Source organism: Tinamus guttatus, unplaced genomic scaffold (assembly GCF_059628265.1).
Source record: "Tinamus guttatus ecotype Peru unplaced genomic scaffold, ASM5962826v1 Tinamus_guttatus_pri_ptg000048l, whole genome shotgun sequence".
NCBI lineage: Eukaryota > Metazoa > Chordata > Aves > Tinamiformes > Tinamidae > Tinamus > Tinamus guttatus.
The window spans coordinates 4109988-4124354 of record NW_028288582.1 but is presented as its reverse complement, the minus strand read 5'-3'; the positions used below and the strand labels follow the sequence as shown (position 1 = coordinate 4124354).

At 43.8% G+C, this 14367-nt stretch overlaps 1 protein-coding gene across 1 annotated transcript in view; it reads right to left on the bottom strand.

Moving 5' to 3' along the window:
- The window catches only part of MTHFD1 (methylenetetrahydrofolate dehydrogenase, cyclohydrolase and formyltetrahydrofolate synthetase 1), a 39372-nt gene extending 26029 nt beyond the window's left edge, over positions 1–13343 (bottom strand). Inside the window, exons 1-8 of the mRNA XM_088539495.1 lie at positions 13215–13343; positions 6492–6576; positions 4748–4807; positions 3991–4044; positions 3535–3671; positions 3235–3335; positions 2748–2884; positions 1042–1153 (exon numbers count right to left, since the gene is read on the bottom strand). Coding sequence (XP_088395621.1) covers positions 1042–1153; positions 2748–2884; positions 3235–3335; positions 3535–3671; positions 3991–4044; positions 4748–4807; positions 6492–6576; positions 13215–13255 — 727 coding nt within the window. The 5' untranslated portion in view covers positions 13256–13343. The remainder of the gene's footprint in view (positions 1–1041; positions 1154–2747; positions 2885–3234; positions 3336–3534; positions 3672–3990; positions 4045–4747; positions 4808–6491; positions 6577–13214) is intronic.
- Between the last annotated feature and the right edge of the window lie 1024 nt (positions 13344–14367).

Here is a 14367-nt window from a genome sequence, read left to right as displayed (position 1 = left end):
CCACACCATCATATAGCAGAAACTCAGTGATAGTTTTATTTGCAACATGTTAGTGAAGGAGGCTCTGTTCCACTATGCTTTGTGCAAATCAGAGGTAGCCCTGTGGTTTTTGGCAAGTTGCCTAAGTTTGGGTAGGATGGTACAAATACAAACAGCAACAGCAGATGACTTCTTTTAATTTTAATTAAGCAGAGGACTAATGTTTTTAAATGCAACTCAAATGTCATCTTTGAAGAACAAGATTGCTGCACAGTACAAGAGAAAATTCTTTATATTCCATTAAATAATGGCAACAAAATGACTGATTAATTATGAAAACTACCTTTAAAAAGCCTTGTGGGCGTAGCAGAGATAGTTGGATGGTGACTAATTTTCCATATCATTCAGTATCTGTAATTTGGATTTAAAATGAGGTGAAAACAGAAATTGACAGAACGTCTCCTCCTCCTCCACAAGGAAAAAGTAGCTAAGTGAAATCCTACCCCAAAATCCATTATGTTCAAACACTGTTCTAAGCCAGAGCCACTGTCACCAATACTCTTGCAGAAGCTGTTTTATTCCAAGAGAACGGCCATTCAGGCCTGAGAAGTTAAAACTGTGGTTCTCCAAATCCACAGCTACTTTCTGTCTGAAACGCATAATCACATCTAACTGTGCAAACGAATGACAGCCAAACTCCCTACCTACAAGTGACAACAGCAGCAGGACTTCACTGTGTAGTTGTGCTAAATTATTTATGGATGTTTTGTTGTAATATTTCATAGGCCTCCTCTTTGTCCTACAGATCATCAGCCACATTGAAGGCAGAAACAAAACTGCTGCAATCCGCTTCAGAACAGTAATTCAAACACTTCTTTTTAATTACTATTATTTCATATTATGGGATCTTCAGGGGTTGCTGTTATTACCTAAAACAAAGACTTAAAAGAAAAAAGTCTAATGTTGAAGAAACACCAAGGAAACAGTATCCATGTGCTTACTTAGCAACTGCATTTATATACAAATAAACAAAACCCCACTCTTCATATGTTACCCACGCACCTGGCACATGGTTGATTCCACAGTCAATTACAACTGCACCAGGTTTGATCCATTCACCTTTTACCATTTCAGCCTTACCAGCTGCAACCACGAGGATATCAGCTTTAGCAACCTATAGGAAAAGCCAAATAAATAACTGTCAGTGGAGAAAAGCAGCACTGCTCCAGCAGCAGCTCAAACCAGCTTAAATTGCAGTGAAACTGTGGGCTCTCTAATTGTCACTGGTGAAGGGACATTGTCAGCAATTAAAAGTAGCTTAGCAGTTCCTTGGCAAGGACAAGGTCCCACAGCCAGAAACTGCATCCTAGCCTCAGCTGTTGCTAGTTAGCACTTCAGAATCTCTTCTGAGCTCCCCACAATTCTTAAGTGGATTGTGCACACTACTTCAGACAAAACTGAGTGCTCTGCATATTCTAATCTTCCTCCCTTCCATCCTCCCTGTGTGTTTTCAGTACCAGAAATACACTCAGCGCTCAGATAGCAGCCAAGAACAACCTCTACATAGAACTCTAAGCTCTGCTTCACTTGCAGCTGCGCTGGCTTGTGTTTTTTATGTCCAGGATTGTGAAACATGCAGCTCCGAGGAAAGGAAATTTTAATTCAGCAGCAATATCTGTTTAGATAGTCCTCAGTAAGTTTGGCAGATCTGGCTATGAAGCCACTATTAGAAACTCAGACTGAAGATCATTGTCACTTCTTGCACTGCTTCATTTATGTTTGTTTAGGAAGCTGCTAACACATTTTTTCCTCCTTTGATCTACATAAATGGAGATGTGTTACTCCTAGGATTTTGTTAGGAATTAGCACTTCAACTGTTAATCAACTTAATGAAAGCCTGATTGAACAGCAAGTCTGCTGCGTGAAGCTTTGCAGCCTTTCTGATCTGCCTTATGAGTTATATTCAAATACACCTACCCCCTTTCCAGCTTTAAGTACTTGCCTACTGAGCCTGGCGGTTTAGATTGCTCAACAAAATCCAAGTAGGTGGCAACACAGGAACACATGCTATTTCTGTCATTCTCACTGCTAAAGAATAAAATGGTACAAACTTCCAGGTATAGAAAATATGAAGGAAAGTTCTGAAGGGAATTTGGAGAAAAGACCATTTGGTCCAGCATTTCCCAGTCACTAAAACAAAAGAACACCTGGCCTTTTATTTTTCGGGGGGGAGGGAAGGAATGTAATATTTTACAGGCCACTACTGGAGATTAAGAAGGAATGATTAAACACTCAGCACCTGCCCACAGAAAACAGAAGTAATTATATATAGTTACCACCTTCTAAGTAACCCTCCCTGCCAATAAGATACAGCCACATATACCAAACAGTCGTAAAAATTGAGGACAAGTAAAAATTTAAATATAGCTCGCAAGCAAGCTTTTTCTTTTGCACGGATGTAGGAGTTCCTATAGTACAGACCACTTTTGGTTTTAGTGCTGGTGCTTTAGAGCGTGCTGCACTCACACATCCCACCTTCAGTGCTTAACTAATTGAAGTCTGAGTCAGCACACAGAACAAGTCTCACTTCAACCCAGCATTAACCATTCTCCAGTACAAGCACTCATACAACCATGCAATGAACCTGGAGGCCTGGAGAACCGCTTCACCTGAAAACCAGCCCAGCTCCAGCTGCTTAGACAACGCAGGGCACCAACAAGCTTTGCAGCAGCCAAAACTGTAGCTTAACGCATCCATCCTGTCCTTACCTCCTCAGCCAGCGTTGAGGTCTTTGAATGGCAAGTGGTCACTGTCGCGTGATTCCAGAGCAGCAGGTCGTGCATGGGAGCACCAACAATCTTGCTGCGGCCAACCACTACGGCTCTCTTCCCTGCAACCTGGACACCTGTGCCACAGAAAGACATCAGTACGATTAAAGTAAAAATAGGCCAGTAACATCCCTGTATAAACAAATTCAAATGGGTCTGGAACTTTTTGTCAGTTGAAATTTGGCTCTGTTACCTCATGATATTATTTTTTCTGCTGGGCTGTGTGTGATAAGGAGCTTAAGAGTTGGGAGGAAGGAAGGAAAGACAGCTTTAAAAACAGCTTTTTTTTTTCCTGTCTAGAATGGCAAAGGTGAAATGGGACATCTCAGCAAAAGCTACCACGCCACAAAGGCATCAACATATCCTGCAACGTGCACAACTTTTTACTGAAGACTGGCATGCTCACGAATAATGAAAACATCCTTACCTGTCTGCCTGATTAGTTCCATGCATCCTTTTGGTGTACAGGGAATAAAGCAGTCTCCAAGGTCCCCTCTGGAGAGTTTCCCAGCATTGATGCTACTTAAGCTGTATTTTAAAAGAAAAAGAAAAGAAAAATAGACAATTAAGATTCCCAGGCTCATGATCTCATAGCTTTCAAAATACCAGTGTTTATGCTAATTAAAAAAACAAACACACACACAAAAAACCCACAGAACTCAAAGGTAATTCAAAAGAAAAAAAAGTCATTCAGCTGGCATGCTCTCTGATGGTGAATTCAGCTTACCCATCTACATCCTTCTCAGGTGCAACAGCATTGGTTATTTTCTCTGTGTTGATGGGTTTATCAGAGTCAAGTGGCAGCTGCACTATAAAGCCATGAACAGCAGGGTCTCCATTCAATGAGGTAATGCATTTGAGGACCTACAGCAAGGGAAGGCCAACAGTCTGATGACCAACAAAGCAACAAACTAAAACAAGACCGAGACAAGGGAGGAAAAAAAAAAAAAAAAAAAAAAAAAAAAGCACAGTCCTCTCAATGAAAACACATATTCAGGGTATTTTGTGTCCTTTACCCAAGAGTATAAATTACCTGCCTCCCCTCCTTTTTTTAAGAAGTTATAGTTTTTTCTTGTTAGTTAGTATTTTAGGAAAAGAAATCTTTATATAAAATCAGAGGGCAAAGAAAGTTCACCTTTTTAGCTCAAAACCAAAAATTATTCTTCATTACTATGTCATTTACCTCAGCTTCTGTTGCTGTGTTTGGCAGTTTTATGTGATTGGCACTGATCCCAATCTGCAAATGAGAATATTCACAAGTTACCGGTTTCTGAACTGGCAGGAAAGATTGATCTAGACATTCTCTTATTCCAGCCCACTCTAAGGTACATTCTCTCATATTTCCCAGTTCTATCTCCATTTCCTATAGCTCTATTACTTGAAAATACTATCAGTGAAAGAAGATGAACGATTAGTGCTTTGCCTAGATAGACTGGTCTGTATCTCTACTGTCCAATTGGGTTTCCAGCATGAAGATCATCCTGTCGGCTGGGCAGGATATTGGTCTCAAAGGCCAATAGAGGAGATACCAGTTGTTCCCTAGGGAAACAAGAACTCATCCACATTTTCAGTTCTGCTATAGGGCACAGGGTACCATTCAGTTCTCGATGCAAGGCAACTGCAGGTGCACATCAACAAGGCTCAGAGGGAAGATAAGTGCATGGCCATGGCTCAGGGTAGACAAAATAGCAGCACTTCAGGCACATGGAATTTAAGAGTTTGTTATACCAAACATTGCACCATCCACATTATTGTTTACTGGAACAGAAGACATGGCCAAGTCTCAGGTTACACATCTAGACTTTTTCCTTATAACAAAGAACTCAAGCCAGCACTGGTTTTGTCAACACAGGCAGAACTTAAAGCTATTTGATTCCCATGATTTTTTCCCATTTTTGCTCTTGACCAGCCATAAGAGGGTTAAAGAGTTTGGGTATTACCTCAGCAGCAGCTTTCAGCTTCATATTAATGTAGAGGTTCGAATCATCCCGATTTCCAACCTAAGGTTGAGAAAGACAGTGAGTCACACCACAGAGCAGAGACCCAGTCAAGGGCTGGAATGAGTTTAACACTTGGCTTCCTTTGCCTGAGCTATACCAAGGAGACAGAGGTATTCCTGAATAACTGTAAGACACGCTGATACAGGCTACAGACACTCTAGCTAGCAGGAAAGGGTCCTTTCAAGTAAAAGGCTTCTAAAGAAAGGCTGTCTGGTTTTCTAAATAAACAGCATTCACAGCTGTTCAAAAACCTTGAAAACACAGAGCTCTCCAGAGCAGAAAAACAGCCTACTTGTCTTCTCTTCTGAGAGGTTTAAATGACCGCTTAATTAACATGATCAGCAGGTGCTTATATCATCCAATTATCTGATTAAGGTTTTCAGAAAAGCTGGGCCTCTTTGATAGCTATCTAACTTCTGAATTTCTAGGTAAGAAAAACGAAACAAGAACAAAGTGATGCACAGATACACAAAATGCTTCAAAAGAAAGCAGCAAGTAGAACTGAAGCCTGTGGTTTTTGGCAGTATTGGGCAATTACAATATCACATTTCAAAAGACTGCTTGAATCATCCGATATATTTTGCTAAAGATAATACTCTTTGCAACCACAAGAAAATGATAAGGAAATGGGAAAAACCTGGTAAGCACAGGTAAGGGAAACCAGTTTCCTCATGCTTGGAAGCTATTCCTAGTTCTCACACAAATTACAAGCTGCAGGAGTGACTTACCACGCACTGGTTCTTCCTCCCTACACAAAGGGGCTGACGGGAAGAGATTTCTTCATACGCTATAGTATTTTGGAATCCATAGTACCAGACAGGCACCAGGAGTTCTTGAGGAGTCCAAAGTAGTAAATACAGAACAGAAGCCTCTTCGCAGAACTTCTGTGAACAGCCTCTTTCAAGCCATCAATTCTCTGTGGCCATATAGTTTTTTTTTCCTGCTATATGACACTTGCTATTGCTAGTCACCTTCTGATCTGAACAGCTGACCAAAGAGCTTCTATTTTTTCTCAGCTAAAAGGAAAAAAAATCCACTTAATTCTGTCAAAAACACAGGCCCAAAGCCTGCACTGACAAGAGTTTTGCTTTTTGGGTTTTTTTCCCCACACAAACATTTCTACATAGATGCTAGCATTTAATCAAACATATGACAGACATCAGATTCAGCAACAGGATTTTGTTCCATCCCTGCACTCGTGCTCCTCTTGGCCAGGGCTTTTCTTTATTTTATTTGTTTTTCTTCTCCATGTTTTCACATAACAGCAGATCAAATCCCTTAATAAATCTCCCAACTCTAAGATTTCTGGTATCAACATGTCTCAGAGCTGACAGACTTTGGAGCTTACATAAACGCGAAGACTTGGAATAGACTCTGCTAGCACTGCTTCCTGTTCCTAGGCAAGAATTTTCATCATTTCACAAACACAGCAGTCTAAACAGAGAATACCAAATGTCAGAGGGGAGGGGAAAAAAAAGGGAAAAAAAAAAAGGGGGGGGGGCAGGGAAGAATGTTTCTAGGCCCCCGTAACTGACAAAAGACATCACAGAGCTGAGTTCCACGTGGGATGGAACTCGGCACTTTTGTCCATTATAAAGCATTGCCATTTTGCAAAGCAGTTTTAGTGAAGCTGATCAACTGCCAAATGACACAGATAAGCTATAGTTATTAAAGAACATAATACCTGTAGAATTGCAAGTCCTGGTCTGAATCCGGGGAATTTCTCCTTCATCTCAGCAACTTGTTGCTTTAGTCTCTCTCTCACTTGTCTGCAAAGCAGGAAGAAAAAAATAAAAAACAAACCAAGGTAGAAATTAGGCAAGGATCTGAATTCTCATACAATGGTAAAAAGTCTACATATGGGCACATTGCTCATACATTGAATACACAAGTCTCAGATCTCCAAATCAGATGAATGCCCACAACTCACTAAGACATGCTGGAAGTGTCATGCAAACTACTTTCTTTTTTTAAAGTTCACTTTGTGCTTCGCACTTAGCAGTTACACATGATACAAGGGAAAAACGATGTACAAAACACAACATGGAAATTGTTGGGACCTGAAACTCAGTACCTGGAGGTGAATCACCTTTCTGTATACACCAAATCAAGTCCAACTGTCTGCCAGAAGCATGGGTCACAACGGTGCTATACATACTGTTCTGCATCTACAATGGCAAAATTGCTACTTTTGGCCAATAATTGTTTCCATTTCCGTCTGCTTAGCTTAAGCTTGCTAGGATGCGCTGCAGTCCTACAGTCACCCTGCTGCCTCCTGTCTGCTCTGCACTTGTCCTGCATGTGAGGAGACAACATCCCCCTCCGACTGCCCCCAAACACAGCCAAGATTTTTCCATGCGAACAGAAGAATGGGAGAGAGAAGTGGAGCAGTGATCAAACTGAGCTAAACCTTGTACACAGCTCAGGTTAACCCTTCAGTAAAGATAGTTATTAAAAATATAACTTTGAGATGAGAACACGAGAGGATTCATCAATGAATTGATGGTCTCCTTGTGCTCACCTACCCTCAAAACAGTAACCACAGAGCCTGCTACTTCCTAAGAACCACCAGACTTCCTAGACTGCAGAACACGCTGCTGCTGCCAGTTGGTTAAAAATGCAGCAAGATACTGGACTAGAGGAAGCAGCTGATTCCACCTGGGACACCGAAATTCCTGTCATGCAGGAGAAAAGCAGGATGACAAGGAGAGCCAAGCCAACTCTATCCTGCAACCATAAGCTCCAAATCAGAAATGCCAGAGGCAAGACGAGAGGGAAGCGGGAACCCAAGGCTGCTCTTTGCACCCCAGACACATGGTTCCCAGGGGACCGTCACTGTTCCCAGGGGATGGTGGCAGCTGGCCCAGCCAGAAGCACCTGGAGGCTGTTCCCGCTTGCCTCTCTGGGGAACTAACCAGCCTCCTGCAACCCCAAATCCCACATCCCTCCCATTGCATCCCACAGCACGTGGTCAGAGCCCAGCTGCATCCGAACTGCTGGTTCAGAGCGTGTATAAGCATCTGCTTCTGGCCTAGATGCTCAAACCTCTTCTCCTAACAAGAGGTTTCCATGGAAGAGGTTGTTCTTCACCTTACTTCAGAAATAGCTCCTAGGTCTCCTCTGGCCAACACCTCTGTAAGACTTGACAATCAGACTTATTTGCTATTATACTGTTTATTCAGCTTACTGTGGAAGAGAAATAGTCCGACTTGAGGGTCTAATTTGCCCTCGCTCCTCTATGAGGCAGGGCTATGATACGCTTTTACCCGCAGCAGCCATGGCTGCCCACATATTATATTGCTCATTTTGTGTAATTAGGCACCAGCTCATTTCCCCTTCAGCTCCAGAGGGTAACAAACACATGAAAAAGTGTTGCTGCCAGTGATGATTTGTTTTCAGAGCCTTCAAGAGAGAAATCACTTGTTAGATGGCCACCTAGCGTTAATCAACGACCACCTTCGGCTACAAGAAAACCCCTTCAGACAAGAGGTTTGGAAAAAAAAAATCAGTGAAAAAAACCCCTTCATTTTAACTTTGCAGAGTTATGAATATATTACCAAATAATTTTTACAAGTCAGCAACTATTTACTGATACAGCTTGCAAGGTTAGATTGTGCCTTATAAGTCTTCACAAAGATTGAGTATTTATACTGGTAAATTATCAATGTGAAATACTTATTTTTCAAACACAAAATGCGCAATTCTTTGCTCATGGCGGTTCCTCCCAAAGCCTCCCCGCTGACACTAAGCCCCCTCGTGCAGGCGCAGGCCATTCCACAAACAAGCTCACACTGCAAACAAGGGTCCAGGGTCCATGCAGGTTAAGGACAGCACACAGCCCTGAGCATACAAGGAAACAAGGAAAAAGCCAGCTCCAAAACTAAAGGACCTGTTGGCCTCTTTCTCCCTGAACTGCAGCAAGCTGAACTTCACTTCATCAAGTGAATTTCCTAGCCCAGGACACATCAGCATCCTCCAGCTCTGCTACAGGCCCATCCCTGGAGCTCTGCAGGCAGATCCCGCTGCCTTTCCTGCAGGATCCTGCACATGCAGCCGTGTCAGTGGCTGCCTGGGGTGGGGGCACACACAGCCCAAAGTGCAGACCACATCTGGCTCCTGTTTCTGACCTGCCCACGGATAACAAGGTCCAGGGTCTGTGTGAACACTGTCAAAGAGATGAGTAGCGAATGTTTCTGTAGGAGGCAACGATGCTCCAGGAGAGGAGGGCTTGGCCTCCTCTGCTGCATCGCAACCTTTCACCAAGGTTTCAGAGTAGTTCCGGCATTTCTTTTGCAGCTTCCCACCTTGGCCTCTGCAGCCCACCAGGTCTCTGCAGCCTGCAGCCTTCCGAGCTCTGAACAATCTGCTTGAGAGCACAGCGAGTTCCTCATTAGGCTCCAGACCACGTCCTGCTACACAGCCAGTGACATCTGTTGTGGGCATCTCTTGTGCTCCTAAGGCCACTCCTCCTTGCAGCCTGCTGCACTGAGTGGCGCTGGAATGGAAATGCCTTGGGAAGAGCTACCTGATTGCTGCTGGTATTCAATAAATTTGAATTTATCTTCCATTTGAGGGAAGATACTGTTCAGATGACAGAGCTGGAATCAGCTGGCATGACTCAGGTAGCACAACCTGCACGGCCCTGGCACAGTCACTACCTCCCAGCAGAAGTATCTACTTCTTTCTACAGCCCCTCCAGGTCCCAGGGTTTTAAGCACTCTTTTGGCTGTGTCAGCCACAACTCAGGCTAGGGAAAACATGCTTTTGTTTTTTAGAGGTATTTACATCACTTTGTTCAGCAAAGACTACAAAACAGCTGACCTGAGGAAACGGTGACACAGAGGGAGAAGACAGGCAGCATATAAAGAACCTCTCAAACGCGCCTGGCTACAAAAAGAACCGTGTGACTTTAAAATTATTGTAAAGCAGAGACTTGAACACTTACACAAAATGGTTTGCCCCAAACAAGCTACAAGACCATCAGCTGATGGTGGACATCCATGTTGCAACACCCACACCAACCAGGACTGCATCCCAAAAAGGCTACTTTAGCACCCATCACAAAGGTAAAATAAACAGATAAGGACTCAAGCCGTATTTTCACAGCTACAAACAGTACTTCAGACCTTAAATGGTCTTTGTTGACCAAGATTGGTAGTAAGATTTTCTTCTTTCAACAGGCAGTCCCTTACACATGCTTTTTCCCTACGGATTCTTCCTTTCCATGTAACTTGGTGCTGATGTGCAAAGATCACAACAGTGGGGCCCAGCTGTGCAGGAGATTTTTTTTTTTTTTTTAAAGCCTGTAACCTCTTTAAAGCAAAATCCTTTTTTTTTTTTTTTCTTATTATTTTGTGTTTATACAGCACCTGACACAACAGGTTCTTGCTCATATTTGAGGCTGCTCAATAGCATGGGACTGTGATGGACCATAGAGCTCACAGTAGCTTATTAAAGCCAGTGCCTTTTCTTTGATGCAGGCCTGAAACCTTCTAGGTAGGATCTGGCAAACCAGATCTCACAGACATGTGAGATTTTTCAGTTCACACTAAGCTTAGATTGAGTTTCTAAAGCTAAACTCTTCTAGCCTTTTTTTCCACAAAAAGGCTAAAAGGTTGTCTCTCCTCCAATTACAAATTTAGTCTGATCATCACTGCAACCAGTACTTTAATCTCAAAGCACTAAATGACTTATCCCTAAGGGCTGGCTGTAGTGTTCACAGTTCTCTGCCATCACAAAAAATCAGCCACTAATACCAGGATTGTTGCTCCATTCCTTGTGCTATTCACCAAGTTAAGCCAAGGCCAGGGTTTTCTAAACCTGGGTTACGCTGCTGGAAATGATTGCACATACTGCTTGCTGCAGCAGAGGTAGCTGTAGGAAAGAGCTACTCTTCCTCTGAGCATCCACTTCAGATGCAAAAACAGAGAAGTTTCATTGCAAGGAAACAATTAAAAAATTAAAGTTTGAGCCTGAGTTGCTTGTTGATTTCCCCTAACCTTCCACATTCTGTATACTTAAAAAACTGTCCTTCTGATTCAGATTAAACCATTACTTAAGGGTACTGTTATGCAATAACTCATCTTTTGCAACTCATTTGCCCATGAGGAAAACTGTACCTGCAGCAAAATCTAGGGCTGAATTACTAAAAAGCTACTCAGAGCTAGCTAGGCAGCTCTCAGTATCTTTCGTAGAATCACAGAATCGTAAAGATTGGAAGAGACCTTTAGAGATCATCTAGTCCGAACCCACAGGCAGGGCCACCTAGAGCACATGGCACAGGACTGTATCCAGTATCTCCAGAGAAGGAGATTCCACAACCTCTCTTGGCAACCTGTTCCAGTTTCACCAACTGTTCCAGTATTAGTATCTAACAGCCTTAGCAAAAGAAGAATCAACTTTAACATCAAAATCCTACACACAGCTGTGTCTGCTGCCCTGTATATTGTCCCCATGTAGTTGTATACACACTACATATGCCAGCTGCATGCACTGCATGCAACTACATTTTACTAACACCAATTAGTTATAATAGTATTAGTATATAATTATATATATTACTAATATATAAAGCAAGTAAACAAAAACCCTACAGAATATTACCATGTTCCTTTGTACCTTTTCTGAACCTTTCCAGACTTTCTGGGTAGGAAGTAGCCTTATCTCCTCACATTTTTTGCTTATTTGTAGGGGAGCAAGGAAGTACACTCTCTGCTTTCCTCTATCATATTCAGAGACATACATAGTTTTTCCCTCTCTTTAAATATGTTTCATCAAAACAAGTATATCGCTATCTACCTGATTGCCCCCTGTCACCCATAACCGACATCACTCTGAACTAGGAACTTCTTTTACATCTCTTTGGAGAAGAAAGTTCAAAGTACTTATGAGTTTTTCTTTAAAACATACAGAGAAGCAAAAAAAAATTTGCAGCTGGAACACAACTGATAGTCAAACATTAACAGATGAGGTGAATCTGACTTGCAAACAGCCCCTTTTATTAGCTAAAGGATAAAGCATCAGGCAAAAAAACTCTACAAAGTAAGTTACTGAAGAAACTGTACACTTGACCATGAGATCAAGAATACCCCTCTCATAAAACAGACAGTTCAGTTAAAAATTCCTAGAAAAACCACGCACTGTCTTTTTTTTTTTTTTTTTTTTTTTTTTTACTGACAGACTCTTGGTGCACATGTGTGCATCTCTGGCTCACTAATGCTCTGGTGACCTGGAAGAAAGAGATACGCTTACGGCCCAGTTTTGTGGAGCAAACTATGGTTTTGCTATACAGGACATAAACATAACACTTTATATGGTCTTCAGGTCAAGACTGGATGCCTCCAAGATATGTTTGAACTAACCACTTCAAAATTTCACTGAAAAAAAATATTCCTTTCTCCTGTGTGCATCTACTAAAAGCACATACCAGTCAAAAAGATCCTAAACTCTGAAGTTGCTAAAGTAATTCAGAAAATAAGCATCAGAAGTGAAATAGCTCCCCAATGTATCTACAAGTGTTAAAATATCATACTGCCAGGGAAGCCAGAAGTTTTATGATGAATACTTGAGACACCTACAAAACATACTCATCCTACCTAACGCAATACCTTTCTTGACCTCTACTCAGTCCAAAGTTGCAATAATGTGCAGCTTGCAAGGGCCTGCCACACTTCAGGGGCAGTTTCCATGCAGGAGATGGGAAACATGCAGGAGACAAATCACTGCACATGACCAGCCCCAGACACCCGTCACACAGCGCTTCTGGCCTCCACACTGCCCAGAAACGTGGGGGTCTGATGGACCTGACTACAACACCGACAACGAATAACCCCAGTCATCATTCTAGCAACTTGCTCAAAAATTACTTGTTAAAAAAAATATATATATGTGAAGAGCCTTTTCTCGTGAATAGTCAGATCCTTTTAGGCCTAGTTTTCAAATATTTTTGACCTAGCTTTTAGCAATGCTCTGCTGTCAGTTGGAGGTTGATGTGCTGGAGTGAGCAACACATAAAAGCAAACCCACATTTAGAAGCACTGGGAAAAATAAGCAAAATACTATACACAGCACCAGCTGACCTACTCAGGACTTGTCCACCAAATAAAAACCGGGAAGCTAAAGAAAGAACTTCTCTTTGTCGGACAAATCCTTCCAACGTCTGCATTTTAAATACTTCCTCAGGCAAACTATTGCTCTCCAGGCTGCTCGGTAACTTCCAGCGCAGAAGCCAACACCTGGAGCCCCTCACCCGGGGCTCGCGGCCTGCCCAGCGCCGGCGCGGGCTCCGCCGGCTCTCGGGGCTGCCCGTTTCCCCCCCGGCACCGCTATCCCCGGGGACACCCTCTCCCCAGCCCGCGGGGCTCGGCTGCAGGCGGGCTCTCGGGCCCGCCGGGGCCGTGGTACCTACGCGGAGACTATCTTGCCGCTGAGGACCTCGGCAGGGGCCATGACGAGGAAGGGGGTCGGGGAAGCGTCGGCCGAACGCGGCGGGGCTCCCAGAGCGAGTGCGGGCAGCGCTGCCCCCGGCCGCGGCCCTACTCCGCGCCCCACGTGGCCCCAAACTTTCGGCGCGGCCGCGCAAGCACCGCCCGCGGGGGTGGAGGGGCCGTTTTCCACTCCCTTCCCTTCCTTTTCCTCCCGCCGCCCTGAGGCGCCCGCCCCGCGCGTCCCGCTGCTCGGCGGAGGGGCCCGGGCGAGCGCCGCGAAATGGCCGCCGCTGGCGCCTCTGAGGAGACGGTGCCTGGGCGGGACGCGGGGGCTGCGGGAGGGCGGAAATAAAAATAAATTTAAGTTTAAAAAGCTGTCCCTGTGCCCTCTGCAGCGTTTTAGCGCGGTTGTCTAACACGAGGTACCCGACTCCTGTGTTAGGCACAGAAAGAGGGTAACCAAGAGAGGGATTTGGGCCTGAGCATCGTGGAGTCTTCATGGGTGTTGGGAACCTGTTTCTAGGGAATGCTGCTCACAGTCAGCATTTGCCCCAGGCCTGGGGATTTTGCAGGTAGCCATGAAAGATGCTGTTTGCACCTGTGCACTTCCCCATATCCACTATTATTTCTGTAATCCCTGCTTTTCCTTATTCTGCAGGTTAGAGCAGATGTTTTCGGATGTTGCTGAGAGGGAGCGTTTGGTGGTTTTCTCCAGCACACAGATGTGTGATTGTGGCCAAGGCAGAGCTACAGAAGGGAAAAGCAATCATGTACCACAGGTGAGGCAGGCTTGCTCAGGCAAAGTAAGGTCAGGACCTAGAGATGTTGAGGAAAATTTTTTTTTTTAAAACTAGTAGCACTTAGTGCATGGTCAGAGAACAGCTCAGCAGCTCAGTCTGCAAGAAACATGGCGAGAGAGAGGGAACTGACAAAGTGCACCCAGCAAATGAGGCTTTTGCTTTATATAGGGTTTGGAAAAAGTAAGCCCTTTTTCCGAAAGTCTGCTAAGAGACTATTTAGTCCTGCTGTAAGGTAATTATTTTGCAAAGAGGATTGGGAACAGCCAGATTTTTGAGAAGGTGGAGGTACAGGCCTCCTCAGCTTCTAGGACACAAATGACAGGTACACATCATG